Here is a 22,151-nt window from a genome sequence, read left to right on the forward strand (position 1 = left end):
ATGTTTGATAAAAATTAGCTTCATTTTTATTTGATCCAAAAATATTATAGCATTGAAGAGTTGATGTTAATTGTTTAATGACAAAGTGAAATAAAGGTCACAGCTGACAAAGAACATGCAGTCAAGTGAAGTTTACTGTTGTCTGCAGTGAAAACAACTCATGAATACAGAATTGGAGACAAACACAGGAAACAAATTCAGACTTGTAGTGAATTTATTGAAATATGTTACAAGTACCAAATAACTTCCATACACATTAAACACATTAACATTCAAACATGCTTGAAAAATGTAGAATATGTGTAGAAGATAACGCAGCAGCCTTTCACAATAAAATGTAGTTCAGCTGTTTGAACTCCTCGTCTTCTACAGGAACTGAGACCAAGATGGAAAAAGTCTGTTTTCTTTGTTAGAATGATTTTAAAGTAACTTTCAATATGTCAACTATTAATGCATTTCCAAGTACAACACTGTTCTACTTGGAAATGCATTAATAGTTGACATATTGAAAGTGAACAAAGAAAACAGACTTTTTCCATCTTGGTCTCAGTTCCTGTAGAAGACGAGGAGTTCAAACAGCTGAACTACATTTTATTGTGAAAGGCTGCTGTGTTTTCTTCTACACATTCTACATTTTTCAAGCATGTTTGAATGTTAATGTGTTTAATGTGTATGGAAGTTATTTGGTGTAAAAGACATGACGGTGAGTTCCCTCTCAGGATCTGACGCACCTGGAAGAAGAAGAAACAAAGTTAAAGTCGACTGTTAGCAACAAGAATCTGACAGATAACAAAGTTAGTTCCTCATCACAGGATGGTTTTCAAACGCCTCGTCTGTTCTCACCTGCTACCTTTTCACCAGCGAGTCCTTCAGGCCTCGTCAGCTGGACGGCAGCTGGTTTTAAAGTTCCTGGTCCCGGGGTCGGCCCCTCTTCTCATGGTGCAGGGCTGCGTTTCCTCTGAACGTCTGAAACAAATCAGATGCAGACAGAATCAGACAGAAACACTACAGGCTGTAGAAAGTGACACGAGCCAGCTGAGCCTGGTGTCCCACGTACCTGCTGATGGTTATCGCTGTGCAGCTGCTCGCCTGGCAGATCTACTACAGCAAGAAGCTGCTGGACCAGAGGTTCACCTGCACACAGGACCAGAAGAAGAAATCAGCTCATCTGAGCTTCTGTGAGGACAAAGAGGAGCGACTCCCAAAACTGTTGTGCTCCTCTGTCACCTGTTTCTACATTTCTGTTTTCATTTCTGAATTGTCCTGGACTGCTGCCGTCCGTCTGTACATGAATCCTCTCGGCCTTTTCATCATTCACACGCTGGAACATGGAAGCTGCTGGTATGGAAACATTAATACATTTAAATCAGACTGGATGGTCCGTCAGCCGGTTCTGAAGTCATTTAGCACTCAGCCTGTTGTGGAGTAAAAACTCTCCCTATACGGTGAGGCAGGATTATTGTGGAATAAAGCTCACGTGCAGTCAAACGTGGTTTACAACTAGAGTCGACTGTCCAGGTGACGTCTGCTGTGAACACCAACTCATGAATATATAATGTGGAGCAAACTGTTGGAGGGGCAGATAAACTAACCCACCACAGATGATCTGTTAGAGTCAAAAGTTCAGGACTTCAGGTTCTGTTCACTTATTTTATTGAAGGTTGAGCGTGATGATTTGGAAACGGTTCATTAGGTTTCCTGTAAAAGAAACAAGCAGAAATAATTAGTAACAAACTCAAACTTGTTACTTTACAAAGGAAATTCATGACTGTAAATTCTACTCTGATTTAACCAACGTGCTCTTTAGCAACACTGGAAGTGCATCAGAAGCGACAGTCGACCATAATGATCATTAAATAGAGACCCAGTGGACCAACAGCCCAACAGATGTGATCCACAAGCCAACAGCAGCTCCCAGAATGTGTCCAAACCTAAAGTAGCATCACGTCCACCAACACCAAGTCATGACATCACTCACCTGAGCAGGTACGCACGCCACACTGAGGAACCAAAGACTGACTGTGTGGCAGCAGCTCAGCTTTATAGGCTGCAGGCGGCTTGATTGGCTGCTGCAGCGGCCGGCCCCCGGAACGTTCCATTTCTGTGGGGGAGTCTGATTCTCTCTGAACAACTGGAGTTCCAACGCCTCAATTCACTGATTCAAACAATCAGTCAGTCAAAGCTTTATTGTCATGCAGTTTCTCCAGGATCAACAAGACAAACACAAACACACAGTCAGAGCTGAATGCTGCTGTCCACCTGTCTGATCAGCAGCTCAGGTGGACACTCTACAGCTCACAGTTTGATCTCAGGACGCTCGCTGGCTTTTGAAGTCCAGCGCTTAGAAATGAAACCTTGAAAGCGCTCAGAGAAGAGACGTGTCCAGTAAAAGTGTGTGGAGAGCCGGACTCTTTCTGAAGCTGCTGCTCAGAAGAAGGAGTGGAAACCTCTGACAGACTCTTTGCTTGTTGCTTCCTGTGAGCTCAGCAGGTGAAACCAGGGCTGGAGGGGGTCGAGTCCCCTCCCGAGGTTCCTCACAGGTGGAAGCAGGGGGTTATGGGACAATTGTCCACATTGTTTGCTTGCTGATTCTGAGAGAAAATGGACAGATGTTGGACTTGGAGCAGAGTCTCCTGCCACCTGAACAATGCTGTGACCCTGGACCGCACGCTACAAACATTTTATACATGTGAATGTCGTAATGCTTCATCATTTATCCTGAAATGGTTTTATTCAAAAACACACGTTGCAACAGGAGCAAACATGCTGGCAGTCTGGAACAGGATCAGCTCCCTGGACAACCTGGACTCAGGAAACACACCTGCAGCCAATCACACAGAGGGTCACTGAAACAGAAACATGTATGAGGGTCGTAACAAACCCCCCGTTAAAACTACTGACAACAACTCAGCAGGAAGACCAGGAATCTCAGGATTACCAGCAAAAATAACAAAGGCTCAATAATAAAGTGGCAAAGTGCTGAAAACGCCCGACAGCTTTGTGGTCAGGGACGACTACAGGAACTGGGAGGAGCCGCCCTGAAACTCTGACTTCCAATCAGCTCCCTGGACAACCTGAAGTCCCTCACACACACCTGCAGCCAATCACACAGAGGCTTGTTGGAACACAGACCAACAATAGAAAAAGTGAATAAATGCACCTTCATTCATTCTTCAGATGACTGAGATGTGAACACTGTGACCTGCACAAGTTCAGAGCTTCTCCAGCAGAGCCCCAATATAACTCAGTGGGATGAACTCTTAGAAGTCTACACTTTGTTTTCAAAGCTTTTCAGAGCGGTGTGCCGTTTAGCTCAGTTGGTAGAGCAGGCGGCTCATGTACAGAGGCTGCGGGTTCGAGTCCCGGCATGGCTCTTCCTGTCTGTCAGACCAAAGGTTGAATTTTCCACGTCTGCTCCTCTTCACAGAGTCAAATAGAACAAATCCAACATCCTGATGTCTCCGACTGCCAGCCACATACTGAACCCACCGTACTACAGGGTCCACTTCACATTTGGACCTCTTCTCTGGACGCTGCTGACTTTCAGCTTTTTAATCGGACTATTATAATAATTGAAGCCAAAGAAGACTCGAACCCGCAACCTCCGGACTACTAACCAGGCTTCTATCACACTGAGCTAACAGATCTGACTGACGCTCTTTGTTTCTGTCACATTTCACTGTTTTCACCCACGACCTGAAAACCTGCAGCCCTGGTTTCACCTGCTGAGCTCACAGGAGGACGAGAGCAAAGAGTGCAGTGTGTGTGTGCAGCCACCAGAGGGCGCTCTGCCCCTGCAGATATGTGTTGGGTCTGTTGGTGCTCTGCAGAGAGACAGCATGGAGCAGGAGGAGCTGCCCAAACCAACGAAGAAGAAGCTGCAGGAGGAGGAGGACACACTGGAATGTGTTTGGGTTTTTTTCAATGAAAGTTTTTATTTATCATTTGCAAAAAGTACATTCAGACAGAACAGGCACTGAGTGACAGACTTATAAAAAGGATTTTAAAAAACTGCATCAAGGAGAAAAATGTTGGTGTGTTTTTCTGGGATCTTGTGAGAAAGTGAAGTATTGAATATCAGTATTGAGATGAATTAAAGGAAGATGTCAATCAAAGTGGAGAATTAGTAGAAATGGCGGCTTGGTTTGTAATGAAAGGAGCGAGAGGAGGCTCAGACCCGGTGTCAACATCTGTCACCTCCTGCTGAACACCAACATCACTCGGACACACAGGAAAACATTCTTCATGTAGAACAGCTGCTGAATTATCAACAAGGGCCAAATAATGCAGAATGAGTCAGAGACAGAGTTTCACACAGTTTATAAAGTGGCTCCAACTCAACAACTCACTGAACCCGCGTTGCCAGCTGGGAAATGTAGGATTATCGTACCACAGACATCAAATGATCGTATTTGGAGGGAAATGATCGGACAGCCGTCATAACCAAAATAACAAGTGTATTGATGCGCTACAGTCACTCTAGTGTTGAACAGCGTCTAACAGGCAGAGAGACAAAGAGAAACAGTATTCATGATAACTGACAAGAAAATAAAGATCTGGCTTCACATGTTACATTTTATTTTCAGAGCAACAACATGTCTCTGTCCTCAAAAATGACAACAACTCAGAAAATCAACAAAAACAGCACTTAACAGCATATAACTTCAAATAAAGTGCATATAGAACCTGCTGTATAATAACCTGGAAAAGAGGGAAGCACAGCAGACAACAGGCCAAGGGCTACAGGTGTTTGTTCCGAGTGAAGCAAAAGTCCAACATCTAATGTGGACAAACACTAAGTGGTGTGTAGCCCTGATCGCCTCGGTCTCCATCAGCTGTCCGGGCTGCGTCACGTCACGTCTCCGCCTTTGGCAGTTTTCTGGATCAAATGAAGAAGAGCGGAGAGCAGACTACTGTTTAGATTAATGACATGTTACATTACATGACAGATGACTAGAACCCTGTTCATCATGTGCATGAAACAGTTCAGGCCATCAGCTGGCTCATTAAATAATGAATGCTGCTCACCTTCAGGTTCAGTCTCCAGCTGTGAGTCCCTGTCTGAGTCTGCTGCACCCTGCTGGGTGGGGGCAGTCCTCTTACTGTTTACATCTCATGTTGTCATGGACCGCAGCATTGTGGTTGTTGGCTTCAAACCGGCACATCCACCTGCCATCTTCACACTCTCTGATGTGTGCATGAGCCCATTAAGGGCGCCTGTGATAAGTCGGTTTGGTGGTTTTGTTTTCATTAGATTTACCTTGGAAAACACACGTTCACAGGATTCTTTCTCTTTGTGTTTTCTGGATTTGCTGTGTTTTTTAATACAGTTCATTGGGCCACCAGCTCTGTCTTCAGCACCGGCAGACAGCTTTGCTTTCCGAGCCTGCAACAGGTCTCAACCAGCCGGCGAACTGGCTCTCCCGCTCTTTTCTATAGTTTGTAGGCGATGCTGCTCACTTCGACTCTGCCCCGCCGTCTTCTCAGCCTCTCCTCCTCCTCCTCCTTCTCCAGGTTCTCTCACTTTCTTTTCCGCGCTTCTTCCAGACCGGCTCTGCTTCTTCTTCTCTTCTTTGTTTTTCTTCTTCTTCTCCTCGCTCATGGGGGGCGGGCACAGCGGACTATTCAGCCAATCATGACCGTCGTTCTGAGGCAAACGCATGCACGTCACTCGTAGCTCACATTTAGAAAAGCACGATTGGCTGGAAACTTGTCACATGGAAACAGATGCCTTCAGGGTTCACAAAAAAACTCCGACAGACAACCACACATTCACGGAATGGTCAAATTATCGGATATTTGGCCTTTGTTGGGATTATTGATCGTACATCGTACAGAGGGCAAAATTATCGTACAAATAAGATAATTATCGATCACCTGGCGACACTGTGCTAAACTGACACATTTGTTAAGGGAGTCTGGTGACAGAGAAGTCGCCTATATTGTTCCTGTTTAGTGTCTTTGTAACATGTGACATGTTCAGATCAATAACATGTTTCTTCTTTCATAAATGGAGTGTAAATGGTGAAATCAGTGTAAACAGTGTGTTCAAACAGCTGATCAGTGTTGGCAGGTAAGACTTTAGCACTTTAGACACAGAAGCAGACAGGCTGGTACAGACATGCTGCCACAAACTGACACTTTTGACAAGGAGACAAAAATCTTCAGCTGAAAGATTTAATGCTGAATTTACAACAAGGACACAATGAGTCAGAATCTGTCAGAGACAGAGTTTCATAATGTCTATAAAGTTTGTTTTAACTCAACAACTCACTAAATCTCGTGTTTTTTAAAGGGAGTCTGGTGACAGAGAAGTCGCCTATATTGTTCCTGTTTTGTGTCTTTGTAACACGTCACATGTTCAGATCAGTAACATGCTGAATGAAATCTTCAGCTGATCTTCTGTGTTTGTCAGTCGAGCTGCTTCCTGTGAATTCCTGTTGAACAAGTTTACATTCACTCACAGTTACTTTCTAAACTAATCGATTACTTGTTGGTCTTCAGATGTCGTGTTTTGTCTGAGTGTTCAAACGTTCACATTCATTTTACAACAGAAACACTGAGGACTTTAACTTCTCACTGTGCAGTAAGTCCTGATGTCACAGTGATGTCACAGTGATGTCACAGTGTGGCGTCTGTAGAATAATGACATCATCCTCTTACAGACTGGTTCAGTATAAACCTCACTGTCTCTGCAACACGTCGTCAAACTGTTGTAAATGATTGTTAACGACCACAGGAAGCATCTAAAATGTGTCGGGACAATCTGACGAGGTTCTGGAGGTCCACATGTCAAATCAACACACTACATGTCACTTCATGTGTTCTGGTTCCTTTAATATAGCATGAAAACAACATGAATTATTTACAGTTTCCACACTGACAGACAACATGATGAGGACACAAGTAGACTTTTATATTCAGCTACTTCAGCAGAGGAGAAACATTTCAGTGACGCTGTGCGACATCTTTCAGTCTGATTATAAACTCGTCAGCTGATCGTTTCACTAACAAAGTCACATTTAAACAAAAAGGAACAATTTGTACAAGTTTTGGACTCTTTGCTCTGAAAATCAACGTTCAGAAGCATCAAACATGAGCTCAAATCTCTTCAGCGCTTGTTTAAAAACTTCATCAGGACAGTTTAGTTTGTGATCTCTGAAAGTGTTTCAGTATTTCATCCGGCTCTCAGACTTCCAAACATCTTCAGCCATCCGGCTCAGACAGAGAAAGACTTTTCTCACAGCTGTTTAGTTTGACGGACCAGATTCAAATCCAACAAACGTCCTGAAAATACAGCCGGACTTCAACAGCCACAAAACACTGAGAGAAACACAATGATTGTCATTCAAATGTGTTTTCTTCTCATATAATAATCAGACAGAAATGAAGAGATGTTGTGCAGTTTATGACTCTGTCACTACGGACATAATTACATGTGTTAACCAACACCATCAAACTTTTAGTTTCATCATTACAAACACATGAAACAAGTCAGAGTGTTTCAGGTGGAGTGTCGAGTACATTTGATCAGATTTTACTGTCCGTTTACAACTTTGTTCACAATGATTCTTTACAATTAAAGCTGCAGACGAGTCGATGTTTTCTGTTTCTTACATTTCACTGATAGTTGTGGATTTTATTGGAACAAGAGCCAGAATTCAAAACAACACATGACAGAAAGTACAAGTCAACGCAATTTCCACAATTTAATGGAAGAAGTTTCAAATGTAACTGAAGAATCTTTTCAATCAGTTTGAATCATTTTGTACAAAGTTGATGATGAATTTATTACAAGAAGCTGAAAGATTGATGTGACTGTGATCCTGTACAGACTCAACTGTTCAGCACTGACAATGTTTCTGTGACAGGAGGAGACTCTGCACACTAAACACCACACAGACGCACTGAGGAGGAACCAGAACTGGTCCTGTAGAGTCCAAATCCAGGATAAAGAGGTTGAGTGAATGTGGTGTTGAAGGTGTGGAGGTGGATCAGTGAGTCAGAGGAGACTCTGTAGAAGGACAGAGTGCCAGCAGGACAGTCCACATACACTGCTACTCTACCAGAGGAGGAGGAGGAGGAGGAGGAGGAGACGTCTGTTAGTCTCTTATTGTGCCAGACAGAGTAACGACCATAATTGCACCACAGACTCCAGGACTGATCATTCCCTCCAAACACACAGTCTTTACTGTCTCCTTTCCTTCTGATTCTTCTGTAACTCACTGATATAGAAACACTTCCTCTCCACTCGACCTCCCAGTAACAGCGACCAGTCAGACCAGTTCTACACAGCAGCTGAGTCCACCTGGACTCAAACCTCTCTGGATGATCAGGATATGACTGATCCTCCTCCTCCACATGTGTCATCTTCCTGTTGTTGTCAGACAGTTTGATGTTTCTGCTGACTGTGTTTGTGTCGACTGTGAGCTCACAGGAATCTGATGGAGAGAAAAAGACACAACACAGCTGCAGTTATTAATGTGTCATCAGTGTGATGATGACATCACAGATGTGAATGAGTGATGTCACAGTGTTTTGATGAATGACAGTAAAAAGACACTCACACTTCCTCAGACCTGGTGTCAACCATCGGACTCCAGCAGGCTCCACCCTGAAAGGAGGAGGGGGGTCAGAGCAGCACATCCTCTTTCAGCATGCAAACATGGACATGACATGACTCTCATACACAGAAACACAATCTGTCCATCAGGCTGCTTCTCCCTGTTCTCCCTGAACCTCTTCACCTCTGCCACTCTCCTCACACACTGAGAGTGAGCCACAGGATGTTGGTGTGTGTGAAAGAGGACGACAACATCTGAGAACACACACAAACCTCTTGTTGGATTTATCACTTCCTCTTTATTTTATTGGATGTTGTTGCTGTTTCCTGTGGGCGACCTGACGCTTGCTGTTTGATCCAATGTCAACTTGTGCTCATGTTTCTATACACACTGAACAAAAATATAAACTAAATGCAACACTTTTCTTTTTGTTCCCATTTTTCACGAGCTGAACTCAAAGACTGAAAACATTTTCTATATACACAAAAGAACCATTTCTCTCAAATGCTGTTCACAAATCTGTCTAAATCTGTGTTAGTGAGCACTTTTCCTTGGCAGCACTTTATATTAAAGTGTTGAAAGAAAACAGCTCCAGGATGTGCAGAGCTGATCTCACATGGCCCGGTAGCACCACATCACTGAGACCTGAAGAGAAAGCAGGTCGGAGCCACTGCGGGTGAAGGAGACTCGGCACGGTGACTTAGTGAAGGTTTGAAACCCAGAACCTGTCTCCACTGATCCGTAGTGTCTGTCCCTTCAGTCACTTATTGTTCAGTGTGTTAATGAGCAGCAGGATTTGTTTGTTGGCTGACTGACAAAAGTTTGGACAGGATGAACTTTTGGACCTGACCCACTTCATCCATTAGTAAAACTGATGTTCCTGCAAACACCAGATTAGGGCCCGGCTACATTACAGGTTTCAATTTAACAACCAACGTTTAAGACAGAAACAGCTTCCGTCTGTGCTCTCAGGTCTGTGATGGATCAGTGTCGCCCCCTGGTGGGTAATTAGCTGAAGTACGGTCAGAGACACTGGAGGACATCAGAGGAGGTTTTAGAATATTTCATGTCGTAGTCAGAGATCGTCTGAAGTGAAGTCTTTATTTCTTCACATAGAAACTTGAGCACATCTGTTCTGTTAAATTATATATTACATGTCCTGTTTATTCTCACTGCATGGCTCAGGCTGCATTCACAATGTACATTTATCTTTTTATTTACTTTTCTAAATTCAAAATGTCTTTATTGGCACGATGTCACACAAACATGTGGCCAAAGCAAGAAAAGAAGAAGAACACTGTAGTGTAAAGACTAGTACAGTAGATGAAAACACAACATAGATATAAGTGTAACCAAAGCTGACAATAACAGCACAACACTAAATAATAAGTGTCATCACATATAACATGAACAACTGTCAGCTGACTGTCACTCACTGTCCCTCAGTTTGTGGCAGCAGAACATAGACTGCTGCTGGATCACAGCTCTTTGTGTGTGTGTGTGTGTTTGTGCGTGTGTGTGTGTGTGTGTGTGCACTTCAGCTCCAGCTGACGCTGCTGACTGACCTCATGAGGACAGAGTTGGTTCTGAGAGTTCTGCATCATGGACCAGCTGATTTCATTTTTTGTGTATTTATTATTGGACAGGTTTGTTCATCTGCACATGTTGTTATAGTGTTTGGATTATCATTGTTCACTGGACACGGTCTGTGGTCTCGTCTGGGACCACCGCGACTGTCTGTGAGCTCCGTCAGCCGAACAGCGTGAGCAACAGATCAAGGCAGCAACATAATCAAACCCTGGAGCCGTACAGGAGGCTGTCTTGTTTAGATCGTCTTATTAATCCTGTCCTTCACCAGGGTCTGCACGCTGACGCACTGGATGACAACACGCCTGATATACACTATATTACCAAAAGTATTCGCTCACCCATTCAAATGATCAGAATCAGGTGTTCTAATCACTTGGCCTGGCCCCAGGTGTATAAATTCAAGCACTCAGGCATGCAGACTGTGAAACAAGACATTTGTGAAAGAATGGGCCGCTCTCAGGAGCTCAGTGAATTCCAGCGTGGAACTGTCATAGGATGCCACTTGTGCAACAAATCCAGTCGTGAAATTTCCTCGCTCTTAAATATTCCACAGTCAACTGTCAGCTCTATTATAACAAAATGGAAGCGTTTGGGAACAACAGCAACTCAGCCACGAAGTGGTAGGCCACGTAAAGTGACGGAGAGGGGTCAGCGGATGCTGAAGCGCATAGTGCAAAGAGGTCGCCGACTTTCTGCACAGTCAATTGCTAGAGAGCTACAAACTTCATGTGACCTTCAGATTAGCCCAAGTACAGTACGCAGAGAGCTTCATGGAATGGGTTTCCATGGCCGAACAGCTGCAGCCAAGCCACACATCACCAAGTGCAATGCAAGGCGTCGGATGCAATGGTGTAAAGCACGCCGTCACTGGCCTCTAGAGCAGTGGAGACGCGTTCTCTGGAGTGATGAATCACGCTTTTCCATCTGGCAATCTGATGGACGAGTCTGGGTTTGGAGGTTGCCAGGAGAACGGTACATTTCAGATTGCATTGTGCCAACTGTGAAATTTGGTGGAGGAGGAATTATGGTATGGGGTTGTTTTTCAGGAGCTGGGCTTGGCCCCTTAGTTCCAGTGAAAGGAACATTGAATGCTTCAGGATACCAAAACATTTTGGACAATTCCATGCTCCCAACCTTGTGGGAACAGTTTGGAGCGGGCCCCTTCCTCTTCCAACATGACTGTGCACCAGTGCACAAAGCAAGGTCCATAAAGACGTGGATGACAGAGTCTGGTGTGGATGAACTTGACTGGCCTGCACAGAGTCCTGACCTGAACCCGATAGAACACCTTTGGGATGAATTAGAGCGGAGACTGAGAGCCAGGCCTTCTCGACCAACATCAGTGTGTGACCTCACCAATGCGCTTTTGGAAGAATGGTCAAAAATTCCTATAAACACTCTCCTCAACCTTGTGGACAGTCTTCCCAGAAGAGTTGAAGCTGTAATAGCTGCAAAAGGTGGACCGACATCATATTGAATTCTATGAGTTAGGAATGGGATGGCACTTCAGTTCATAGAATGAGTAAAGGCAGGTGAGCGAATACTTTTGGTAATATAGTGTATGTGAGACCATTTCTGCTGCTAAAGGACTCGTCAGATATTTAAAACAATCCGGCCTGGCTGCACAATTATGGAAGACAGTGCTACAGATGGAGGAGACGAGACTTAGCACAGTTTATCTCACACTCACGTCAGTGCAGGACAAAAACCCAAAGCTGCTGGAGCGCATCGAAAATACTGCACCTGACTTACTGAGCTTTCTGGTCACCTTTTTGGAGCCATTCTATAATGTCCAGAAAGAACTGGAGGGAGACAAATATGCAACTATAAACCTGGTCGGCCTCTGGCTGGAGAGGCTGAAGAGACACTGCCAGCCTTCTCTCCCCGAGCGGGAGAACCAAGACCATGATAACGAACCAGAGGAGGATGAAGTGGCTATGTACATTTCACAGAGGCATGCCATGGATGACAGGGACCTACTGAAATGGTGGAAAGTCAACGGAGCTCTGCACTCCTGCAAGCAGCAGCAGCAGACAGCAGGAGTTCAGCTGGCTGAACGATTGAGCAGAGGAGGACCGCTCTGAAACCAGCAACTGTGGATGCAATCTTGTTCTTGCATGACAACATGTAGAACAATGTAAGCAGGCTATAGCTTTTTAATTGCTATGCAATTATATAATGGTTACATTTCAATTCCCCACACGTCATCTACAGGCTCATACACAGGCAGGAGGCTACCATCAGAACTGAGCCGCCAGCCTGGAGTGTCTGAACTGTGCAGTTTAATAAGACTTTTTCATTTAGTCTAATCCAACTTTACTTGTTCATTTTTATTTTGTAGATCATTGTTAAAAATCTAGTTTTTTAGGGACATTAAGCAGTGGATGTACACTCCGTTAATATCTTTAAAATATTTATTTTGTTTGTAAAAATTCTATATATTCTAAAACTTTGCTGAACTATGTAAGAGTCGAAGACTCCGAGGCCATCCAGAGTTCATTCTTGTTCACTGTCTGTGTTCGACATTGTTCATGTTTTTTTACATTTCATTTGGATCCATTCTGAATAAACAAACAACGCAGTTTACTTGCTTCATCCTTGTTGCATTATTCATTAAGATAATTCTAGACAGACTTCTTTAGTTCAAACAACTCAGAATTGTAGCTGAGAACGTCAGTTATAACAGCCCACGTATTTACAAAATGTCGGGTTTAATAATTACAGTTAACGTGTCGGTCTGGGCCGGGCTCGGACACCACCTGCACCGGGTCGAGCTGGATTTTTTGGGCCCGATCGAAACTCTAGTCAGAGAGCATCCAGTTTACTGATGACAATCATGTAATTATGTAATTTAGAGGGAAAAACATAACTTTGTCACTTTCCAGGATGTTTGGTGGGTCAGGATCTCAATCACTGCACATTATAACAGCATCCATATGATTATAAACTGTCAGCGGGTTCAGACTGACAGGAGACACCGGAGGGAACACTGAACCCCGGCTGGCCGCCATCGGTCCCTTTCTTAGTGCCAGACTGAACTCTGTGTCTTGAGTTGTCGTTAACGTTCAGCCACCAGCTGCATCTTCTTAATAATGCTGCGCAGGTGGGGACTGAGGAAGTGACGTCACCTGCGACCTGATGCAGCACCTGAGCTGAGACTCAGGAAACACAAATATTGCAAAATAATAATAATAATAATGATAATAATAGTGAGATGAAATAATGTTATTACATTTCGTCTCGTCTCGTTTTGGTCAACGAAACTGAAGAGATACTTTAGCAGAGTTTTTATTTTGTAAACCACATTTAGTCCCGTTTTTACTCGTCAACAACATTGCATTAAATATGTGATCATAGTTTTCGTCACATGACCACCATTTATGTTGCGTCTCGTCTCGTTTTCGTCAGGTGATGAAGGTTCGTTGACGACGATATTTGTGGATGGTGGTGGACTGCATGGAAACCCACCAAACCTTCATGTATTTTCACCTGTGATGGATTATCATGCTCATCTTTCAGAATAGTGACATATCAGATCACCTGACTGAGTTGATTTACTGTAGAAATGTCTTGAGTTGTGTCCATTATTATAGAAGAAAATTCTGCTTCATGGATTTCTTTCACTATTTCATCTTGAACGTTTTGTGCCATGATAGAGATCATTTCATTTAGAATTTCTGGGCCTCAGTATTTCATTTTACTTTTACTAGTAATGAACCTCTGTCATACAGAGTCACACCGGCCAAGAAGTTCTATAACGGACAAAAAGTTTCCGTTGTTTATTTCTCTTATTCTCCTATTTCTTTTATTATCTCTTACGATCTGCACAGAAATCAGACTTACTGGATGCAAGTGTCAAGATAATGCCAACAATTCTTGTCAATACCTCTGAACAAAAGATGACTTCATTTTTATATTCGGAGGAAATTTTCTCATCGATTGTAAGATTTTTCTGCCACATATTGTTCGTTACACAAGCTGCCATGTGAAAACTGGCATGTTGGTGTTCTCTGACGTGTCTGATAGTCCTTGTCAGTCATTACTTCCTTTTTTTTTTTTTTTTTTGGCCTTTTTCGGCTTTATTGACAGTACAGCTGAAGAGTTTGGACAGGAAACAGGGTAAGAGACGGGGAGTGACACGCAGCAAAGGGACCCGGGCCGGGAGTCGAACCCGGGTCCGCTGCAGAGCCTCGGCACATGGGTCACGCGCGCTACCGACTGAGCTATGCGGCGCCCCAGTCATTACTTCCTGTTGTCCAGGACAAATTATGACACTGATTTCCTCTCACCAAAAAGTCAACAGGGCTCACAACAGACACGATCCATTTTTGGGGAGTAACACAACCATATGCGTGGTATCTTTGTACCTTTCTCTGATATTCTGTTGTAATACTCGTTGGAAAAACACCTCCCTTTGTATCTCTGTGATACAGACCTTCAAATCTGCACGGTCCCTGCCTCAAAATACACTTTTACTTTAGCCCTGTCACTGGGGTAACATGTCAGTTTTAAGAGCTTATTCTGGGTTAATTTGAGATGCAGAGCTATCTGAGGCTCTCAGTGCTGCTGTCTGAAGGTTTGTCTGGCTGGTTGGTTGCAGATAGAGGCACTCTGGACTCTCCCTCAACTGATACTGAAGCAAGGAGATGCTCTCCCTGACTGGATGTTCAAGCTGCGAGGTGCACAGTGGACTCCTCATCTGACGGTAACACTGGGGTGCCTCCCTCATCTATAATGTGCCCTGTCTGTTGATCACTGTCTTTACAATCAGGCTGCCCTGTTTCATCCCCGTCAACCTCGCCGTTCCTTTCTACATCTTCCTGGCCACCTGTGTGTCGCTGTGTTGCTATAACATTTCAGAAAAAAGTTGTTAACTAACATGCCGGTTAATATTTTTGATTACAGCTTGTACTATTATTTATGAAACCTATCCTGTATTGATGACTCTAGTGTGGCAGGCAGTATGTCTGTAGGCTATAGCCCTTTTGTACCTAATTATAAAGACAAATTATCCGTAGATCAGGCTATATGAAAGCTATAACCTTATATTATTCTGATTATGAAAAAAAACTCACACACTAACTTCACACAATTAGGCTGATTATCTTGCTAACACTGTCTAGTAAACACTGTCAGCTATATGAGACTATTCACCCGTCACACTGCCTCCTTCACATCTGACAGGATTTACCGTTCCAAATATAGTTAGTATTTTCAGAAGCTTGGCAGTAAATTCCTCAAACTTTTGTTTATTGTGCCGTTTTTGGGCACTGTTTGATTGTTTCATTTTCAAAGTGTCTCTGACCGTGGTGCTGTGCTGACACTGATTTGAATTTCCTGCCTAACGCGTCAGTTGGACCAAAAGACATATCAAAGAAAATTATGGACCAGTAAAGTTATTATCTTAAATATTTGTTGTATTGTTATGCTCAAAATACAGACAATGTCATGACATGAACCCTACAAATAAAAAATAAATTAAAAAAAGACGGTTGTTTTACAGGTGGGGCCCATATGGGATGTGGGGCCTCCCGCCTCACGGGGGCTGCGGGGGTTTATTTTACGGCCCAGGGCCACAGATTATATTCCTATTTATAGTTCACTGTTGGATGTGTGCACTTTCACTTGTACTAAAAGTTAATTTAGCTGAACAGAATCTTTAAAATGTTGTTACTGATATGGAATCTGTACTGTATTTACTGTTTGTTTCTGTGAATACAGAGTATTGTTTGTGCAATGTTGAGCAATTTGACTGCACTAATAAATAAATAAATACTTATGTTGTTTTTGACTTATATGTAGTCCCCTTTATAATTACTGGTAAAGCAAGTGTATCCGTCCATGTTGCAAGATATTTGAAGGTAAACTGACTCACAGTTTATCTCTCTGTTGATCTTGTAGAGCCAAGATACTTTTATTTGCTGAACACTCCTGGATCTAACTTTTCCCTGTAGCAGTTACATTTGGTACTGCCATGTCTTGCTGCCTAACTTTAGTATTTCTGCCAAAAGCCTCCTGGTTGCTGACCTTCATCGCTTCTTCTTATCTTCCTCTCTTCACTTGTAACTCTTGGCTTAGTGCTATGTTGCATTTTCTCCTTAACTGAACTGAACAACTGGAGGTGGAGTAAACAAAGCTGACCTCCCGACACTGAACCATCTACAGAGTCTCACACTGACTGTCTGTGGCTGCAGCAGGACTCTTCATACCTGAGAGTGTCCAGTCTCCAGCCTGGATCCTCCAGTCGAGCTGACAGCTGCTTCACTCCTGAGTCTCCTGGATGATTGTAGCTCAGGTCCAGCTCTCTCAGATGGGAGGAGTTGGAGTCCAGAGCTGAGGCCAGAGAAGTACAGCCGTCCTCTGTGATCAGACAGCCTGACAGCCTGCAGACACACAAAACAACACACATTACACGTCAGCTGAGGGTCCTGATGACTCAGTGCACATCTGTGTTTAAGGGTTTAACGTTTATTATATTCATCATCTTAGTTTTCACTCATTTATTAATAAGCACAAAACACAGAGGATAACTGAAGCTGATGGAAATTTCATTAGTTTTGCAAATATTTGGTCATGAACCAACATATTGTACAGATTAAAATGATGACCTGATGATGGAGCTAGAAGAAAAGTCAGAGGATCACCAAAGTAATGACAGTTCATCCTGAGGGGAGCATGAATGTCTGAACCAAACCTCATGACAATCAGGACTCAAGTACAGAATAAACTGACAGAACCACATTTTATACAAAATGCATTCATGCTTCCATCAGAGTGAAATGTAATTATTTCTGTGATCCTCTGACATATGATATATATATTTTTTTTAACTTTTTTTTTAACCTGTCTGGTTTAGACCTGCTCCAATTGTACAGTTACATGAAATAATGAAATAAAATAATGAATCCTGACCTGAGAGTTTCAAGGACACAGTGTGGACTCTTCAGTTCAGCAGAAAGTAGCTTCACTCCTGAATCCTGCAGGTTGTTGTTACTCAGGTCCAGCTCTCTCAGACTAGAGGACTGGGAGCTGAGAACTGAGGACAGAGCTTCACAGCTTCTCTCTGAGAGGTTACAGCCACTCAGTCTGGATAAAGAATAATGAGCAGAATAAGAAAATTATATTTCTATTTGGGTCAATAACAGCACATTTCCTGCATCCCGTAGAAACTTCTCCACACTTACAGAGCTTTGTTGGAGGCTTTGACCACTGGCAGCAGCCTCAAAAGAGCCTCCTCTGAAGCAGAGTATTTCTTCAGGTCAAACACATCCAGATCTTCTTCTGATGACAGTAAGATGAAGACCAGAGCTGACCACTGAGCAGGAGACAGTTTATCTGTGGAGAGACTTCCTGAACTCAGGTACTGTTGGATCTCCTCCAGTAGAGAACGATCGTTCAGTTCATTCAGACAGTGGAACAGATTGATGCTTCTCTCTGCAGACAGAGTCTCCTCAAACTTCTTCTTGATGTACTCGACTGTTTCCTGATTGGTCTGTGAGATACTTCCTGTCTGTGTCTGCAGACCTCGCAGGAGAGTCTGATTGGTCTGCGGTGAAAGACCCAGGAGGAAACGAAGGAACAAGTCCAGGTGTCCATTTGGACTTAGCAAGGCCTGGTCCACAGCACTCTGGTAGAGACGTTTCTCTGTAGATTGACGGTCTGCTGTTTTTTCCTCTACCAGCAGATTGACACCAGAGTTGATGAAGGTCAGATGGACATGAAGAGCAGCCAGAAACTCCTGAACACTCAGATGGATGAAGCAGAACACCTTGTCCTGGTACAGTCCTCTCTCCTCTTTAAAGATCTGTGTGAACACTCCTGAGTACACTGAGGCTGCTCTGATATCGATGCCACACTCTGTCAGGTCTGATTCATAGAAGATCAGGTTTCCTTTCTGCAGCTGATCAAAAGCCAGTTTTCCCAGAGACTCAATCATCTTCCTGCTCTCTGGAGTCCAGTGTGGATCTGTCTCAGCTCCTCCATCATACTTGACCTTCTTCACTTTGGACTGAACCACCAGGAAGTGGATGTACATCTCAGTCAGGGTCTTGGGCAGCTCTCCTCTCTTTCTGGTCTTCAACACATCCTCCAGAACTGTAGCAGTGATCCAGCAGAAGACTGGGATGTGGCACATGATGTGGAGGCTTCGTGACGTCTTGATGTGGGAGATGATTCTGCTGGCCTGCTCCTCGTCTCTGAATCTCTTCCTGAAGTACTCCTCCTTCTGTGGATCAGTGAACCCTCTGACCTCTGTCACCATGTCAACACACCCAGGAGGGATCTGATTGGCTGCTGCAGGTCGTGTGGTTATCCAGAGGCGAGCAGAGGGAAGCAGTTTCCCCCTGATGAGGTTTGTCAGCAGCACATCCACTGAGGTGGACTCTCTAACATCAGTCAGGATCTCAGTGTTGTGGAAGTCCAGAGGAAGTCGACACTCATCCAGACCGTCAAAGATGAACACAACCTGGAACTCTTCAAAGCTGCAGATTTCTTTGGTTTCAGTGAAGAAGTGATGAACAAGTTCCACCAAGCTGAACTTTTTCTCTTTCAGCACATTCAGCTCTCTGAAAGTGAATGGAAATGTGAACTGTATGTCCTGGTTGTCTTTGTCTTCAGCCCAGTCCAGAGTGAACTTCTGTGTTAAGACTGTTTTCCCGATGCCAGCCACTCCCTTTGTCATCACTGTTCTGATTGGTTCGTCTCTTCCAGGTGAGGCTTTAAAGATGTCTTCTTGTCTGACTGTTGTTTCTGGTCTGTCTGGTTTCCTGGATGCTGTTTCAATCTGTCTGACCTCATGTTCATCATTGACCTCTGCAGTCCCTCCCTCTGTGATGTAGAGCTCTGTGTAGATCTGATTCAGAAGGGTTGGGTTTCCTGCTTTAACGATCCCCTCAAACACACACTGGAACTTCTTCTGAAGGTTAGATTTCAGTTCACGCTGACAAACTGCAGAATGACTTTCTAAATAAACACACAACAAAAAAAGATATATTTATAAAGACAATAAGACAATTTCCTTCCTCTAAAGATTGTAAATATAAACAGATTCATCATCATCAGACTTCAGTAAATGTTTGATGATCCATCATGTTAAATCTTTAGAGAAATCCTCTTACTGCTCTGCAGACAGTCAGCCAGCTCCTCCTGCTTCATTCTCCTCAGGAAGTGAAGTGTGATCTTCAGAAATGCCTCTCTGCTGCTCCTCCTCTGCTCTTCATCCTCCTCATCCTCCCTCTGACTCTCTGAGCATTCTGGGTAATCTGAACTCAGAACCTTCTGGACCTTCTTCAGCTCGTTCTTCACAAAAGTCACAATGTTCTCCTCCAGCAGCTGAAACAGAATATTATGTGAATGACAACATTTAACATCAGATCCATGTTGGACAGATTCACCACTGGTCTGTAAAGTGCAGCATGGAGATTATTGTGAACAGACTGGATGTAAAAGTAGTTGTTGTTCATGTACAGACCATAAATATGGAGTCCAGGTGTGTCTGATGCTGCTGGACAGACGGACCTCTGGGAACCTCTGAGCTCTCCTGGTCGACTCTGTGGAGGAATCATGAAGAATCAGTCACATTGTGTCTGTCCACTCAGAGACAAACACAAGCTGAAGGTCCTTTGAGTTCAAGTGTTGATGACATCATTGAATCAGATGTTTCCTCTGACATCACAGTGTTGGTCGTACTGCTGATCCCACTGTGAACCAACAGTCAGTCAGTTTACTGGGTTGGTTCAGCAGCTTGTCTGGTTTAGTCCCTCCAGCTCTTATTGACCCGTTTAATACTGTGGACAGCAACACACAGCTAACACAAGCTAGCTGGATGCTAACACAAGCTAGCTGGATGCTAACACAAGCTAGCTGGATGCTAACACAAGCTAGCTGGATGCTAACACAAGCTGTTTCTGCAATAAATTTGAATCTGACAACAAAAAACTAAATTACTGGTTTGTTTTTCATACAAACTTGATTTTGATATTTAATTTGTGACCTGAAAGTCTTTATTGACTTTTTTGTGTTTTGCTTTTGTGTGATTAACGACACAACAGCCTGAATATAAAGATAATAATGAATTCATCATTTGTGAATATGAGCTTTATTCATGTAGACATGAGTTGAAATACTGAACGTCTGAGTTTCAAAGTGCTTCACGTAACTTTAGACGTATTTGTGACACTTTAATATTTGTTGCATATTTAATAAATATTGTAAAACAGTCAAATGTTCTGCCTTCAGTTCATATCTTTGTCTCAAGTGTTTGAACTATATTTAAGACATCAGAAAATAAGTTATTTGTTTCTATATATTTAAATCTAATCAGCTGATACATCAGTTATCAGAGTGTTTTACTCTTCATATGGGTTTCGGTACCGGCCCCATGAGGTCCAGATGGGTCGGGCCTTGTAACGTCAGATAGAACACACAGCCCTTCCTCTCCTCAGCAGCAGGTCAGATTTCAGCAGGAGGTGAGTCACTGCTGTTTGTCCACAGGAGGAACTCTGTCCTGTCAGAGCTGCTGAGGGACGGACATGAAGAAATGTGAACTGGTCCTTTAATACTAATCCTGCTCTGACCTCCATCATCACTCTGAGAACATGAAGACCATCAGGACAACTGGTCAGACTGGATTTAATGAGGACAGACATCACCAGAGAGAAACAGGACAACAACTTACTGTCTGTCTGAGGAAGGTTCTTGTTTGAAATCAATGTTCCTATCAATTGACCGGTCACTCTTGAAGGACACACAGCTGGGCTCAGGTCCAGGTCCAGGTCCAGGTCCAGGTCCAGTAGAGGCTGGTCTCCTGTTGGACAGAGAAGAAGACCACCAGAGATGTTAATTCACTTTCTAGTCTTCAGACACAGAAGCTTCTGTCCATAAAATAGTGGAAAACATCAGGAATAAACCTTCAGAGAATATTGGACCAAACTAATTCAATAAAGTGAAATGAAGAGTTGAAGACTGGTTCTATTGGGCAGCTTTCTAAAGTGAGAAGATAAATTCAAGTGAAGAAGAATGAAGCTGAAAATAAATATCAGGTTTCAAAAAACATCTTTCTCCACAGTTAAAACATGAATCAGTCACATATTAATGTTATTAACAGCTCACCTCTTTACAGCAGGAGGTAGTTGTGCTTTAAAATTAATGTCACGATTATTTGACTTGTCACTCTTGAAGGACACACAGCTGGGCTCAGGTCCAGGTCCAGGTCCAGGTCCAGGTCCTGGTCCTGGTCCAGGTCCAGTGGTTTTAGAGGGAGGGCCTCCCTCCTCTCTGTCCTCACACTGATTCATGCTGCTCATCTCACACACACTTTCATCTGGAGAGGAAACACAAATCATTCATCTGATGTGTTAAATAACTGATTCAAAACAAATACTGACAAGTTGATTTAACCAAGAGGCAGAAATTGTTCTAATAACCTGTTGTGTTATTATAAAATATGAAAGTCTCAGGTGTGTTCAGGTGAGTTTTGTCTCTCACTGACGTCACGTCTCCTGTCAGAACATCAGCTGCTGGACTTGGATCAGTCCACTAGATGACGTCACGACGCTGTGGTGGAGTTACAACTGACCAACTAACTTCTGCTCTCATTTCACCTGCTACACTCCGCAGGTATCGGCACAAAATGGCGGATATTCTTAACAGCAGCTGTTTCTCCTCCGTCGTCTCGAGTTTAAACTTAAACGAGTTCGTCGAGAAATAAACAACCGAGCTTCACTTTTTGTTCTGTTTCCGGTGTAACAATGAAAAGTAGAGCTTGTGTTAGCGAGTCCAACATGTCAGATTCATTACATTACCTTCAGCTGGAGGTTCAAACGGAGAAAACGATCTGCGACACACCTGTAAGAGAAAGTGAAACTAAACTCTGAGGAGTAAACAGCCAGCGAGGCGTGTTCAGACTGGGAGTCTTCCTGTTAGACTGAGGGCGCTGCAGCACGACCCACAACCAGCTAACACATGCCGAATTTACAGGAAGGCCCAAATAATGAAGAA

At 43.5% G+C, this 22,151-nt stretch overlaps 1 protein-coding gene and 2 long non-coding RNA genes across 12 annotated transcripts; all 3 read right to left on the reverse strand.

Moving 5' to 3' along the window:
* Window positions 1-584: 584 nt before the first annotated feature.
* On the reverse strand, window positions 585-2,029 carry LOC119014917. Of its 10 annotated transcripts, none has more exons than XR_005073104.1 (6): window positions 1,979-2,029; window positions 1,597-1,698; window positions 1,228-1,338; window positions 1,058-1,134; window positions 844-966; window positions 585-731 (listed from the first exon to the last, which is right to left on the reverse strand). It is a non-coding gene; the product is annotated as an uncharacterized LOC119014917 (long non-coding RNA). The 10 variants fall into 10 exon arrangements; XR_005073105.1 differs by having other exon boundaries at window positions 1,228-1,335; window positions 1,979-2,026; XR_005073103.1 differs by having other exon boundaries at window positions 1,593-1,698; window positions 1,979-2,026.
* Window positions 2,030-3,909: 1,880 nt separating this feature from the next.
* Window positions 3,910-5,582, reverse strand: LOC119015456. Its single transcript, XR_005073353.1, has 2 exons — window positions 5,029-5,582; window positions 3,910-4,879 (listed from the first exon to the last, which is right to left on the reverse strand). It is a non-coding gene; the product is annotated as an uncharacterized LOC119015456 (long non-coding RNA).
* Window positions 5,583-6,820: 1,238 nt separating this feature from the next.
* LOC119015116 (NLR family CARD domain-containing protein 3-like) lies at window positions 6,821-21,451 on the reverse strand. Its single transcript, XM_037090790.1, has 9 exons — window positions 21,264-21,451; window positions 20,830-20,958; window positions 19,624-19,702; window positions 19,271-19,484; window positions 17,339-19,115; window positions 17,067-17,240; window positions 16,364-16,537; window positions 8,568-8,614; window positions 6,821-8,441 (listed from the first exon to the last, which is right to left on the reverse strand). The coding sequence occupies exons 1-9, from the start codon at window positions 21,446-21,448 to the stop codon at window positions 7,888-7,890; spliced, it is 3,333 nt and encodes a 1,110-aa protein (XP_036946685.1). The 5' UTR covers window positions 21,449-21,451; the 3' UTR covers window positions 6,821-7,887.
* Window positions 21,452-22,151: the final 700 nt, after the last annotated feature.

This window comes from Acanthopagrus latus, chromosome 24, assembly GCF_904848185.1.
Source record: "Acanthopagrus latus isolate v.2019 chromosome 24, fAcaLat1.1, whole genome shotgun sequence".
Taxonomy (NCBI): Eukaryota; Metazoa; Chordata; class Actinopteri; order Spariformes; family Sparidae; genus Acanthopagrus; species Acanthopagrus latus.

Bases quoted from the DNA above. Each gene is read 5' to 3' on its own strand.
- LOC119015116 (XM_037090790.1), bottom strand. From the start codon at position 21,448: ATGAATCAGTGTGAGGACAGAGAGGAGGGAGGCCCTCCCTCTAAAACC. The intron at 19,485-19,623 runs GTCTGTACATGA...ATTCTGTTTCAG, and splicing joins ACCTGGACTCCATATTTATG to CTGCTGGAGGAGAACATTGT. The intron at 8,442-8,567 runs GTGAGTGTCTTT...TCTCTCCATCAG, and splicing joins GACACCAGGTCTGAGGAAGT to ATTCCTGTGAGCTCACAGTC.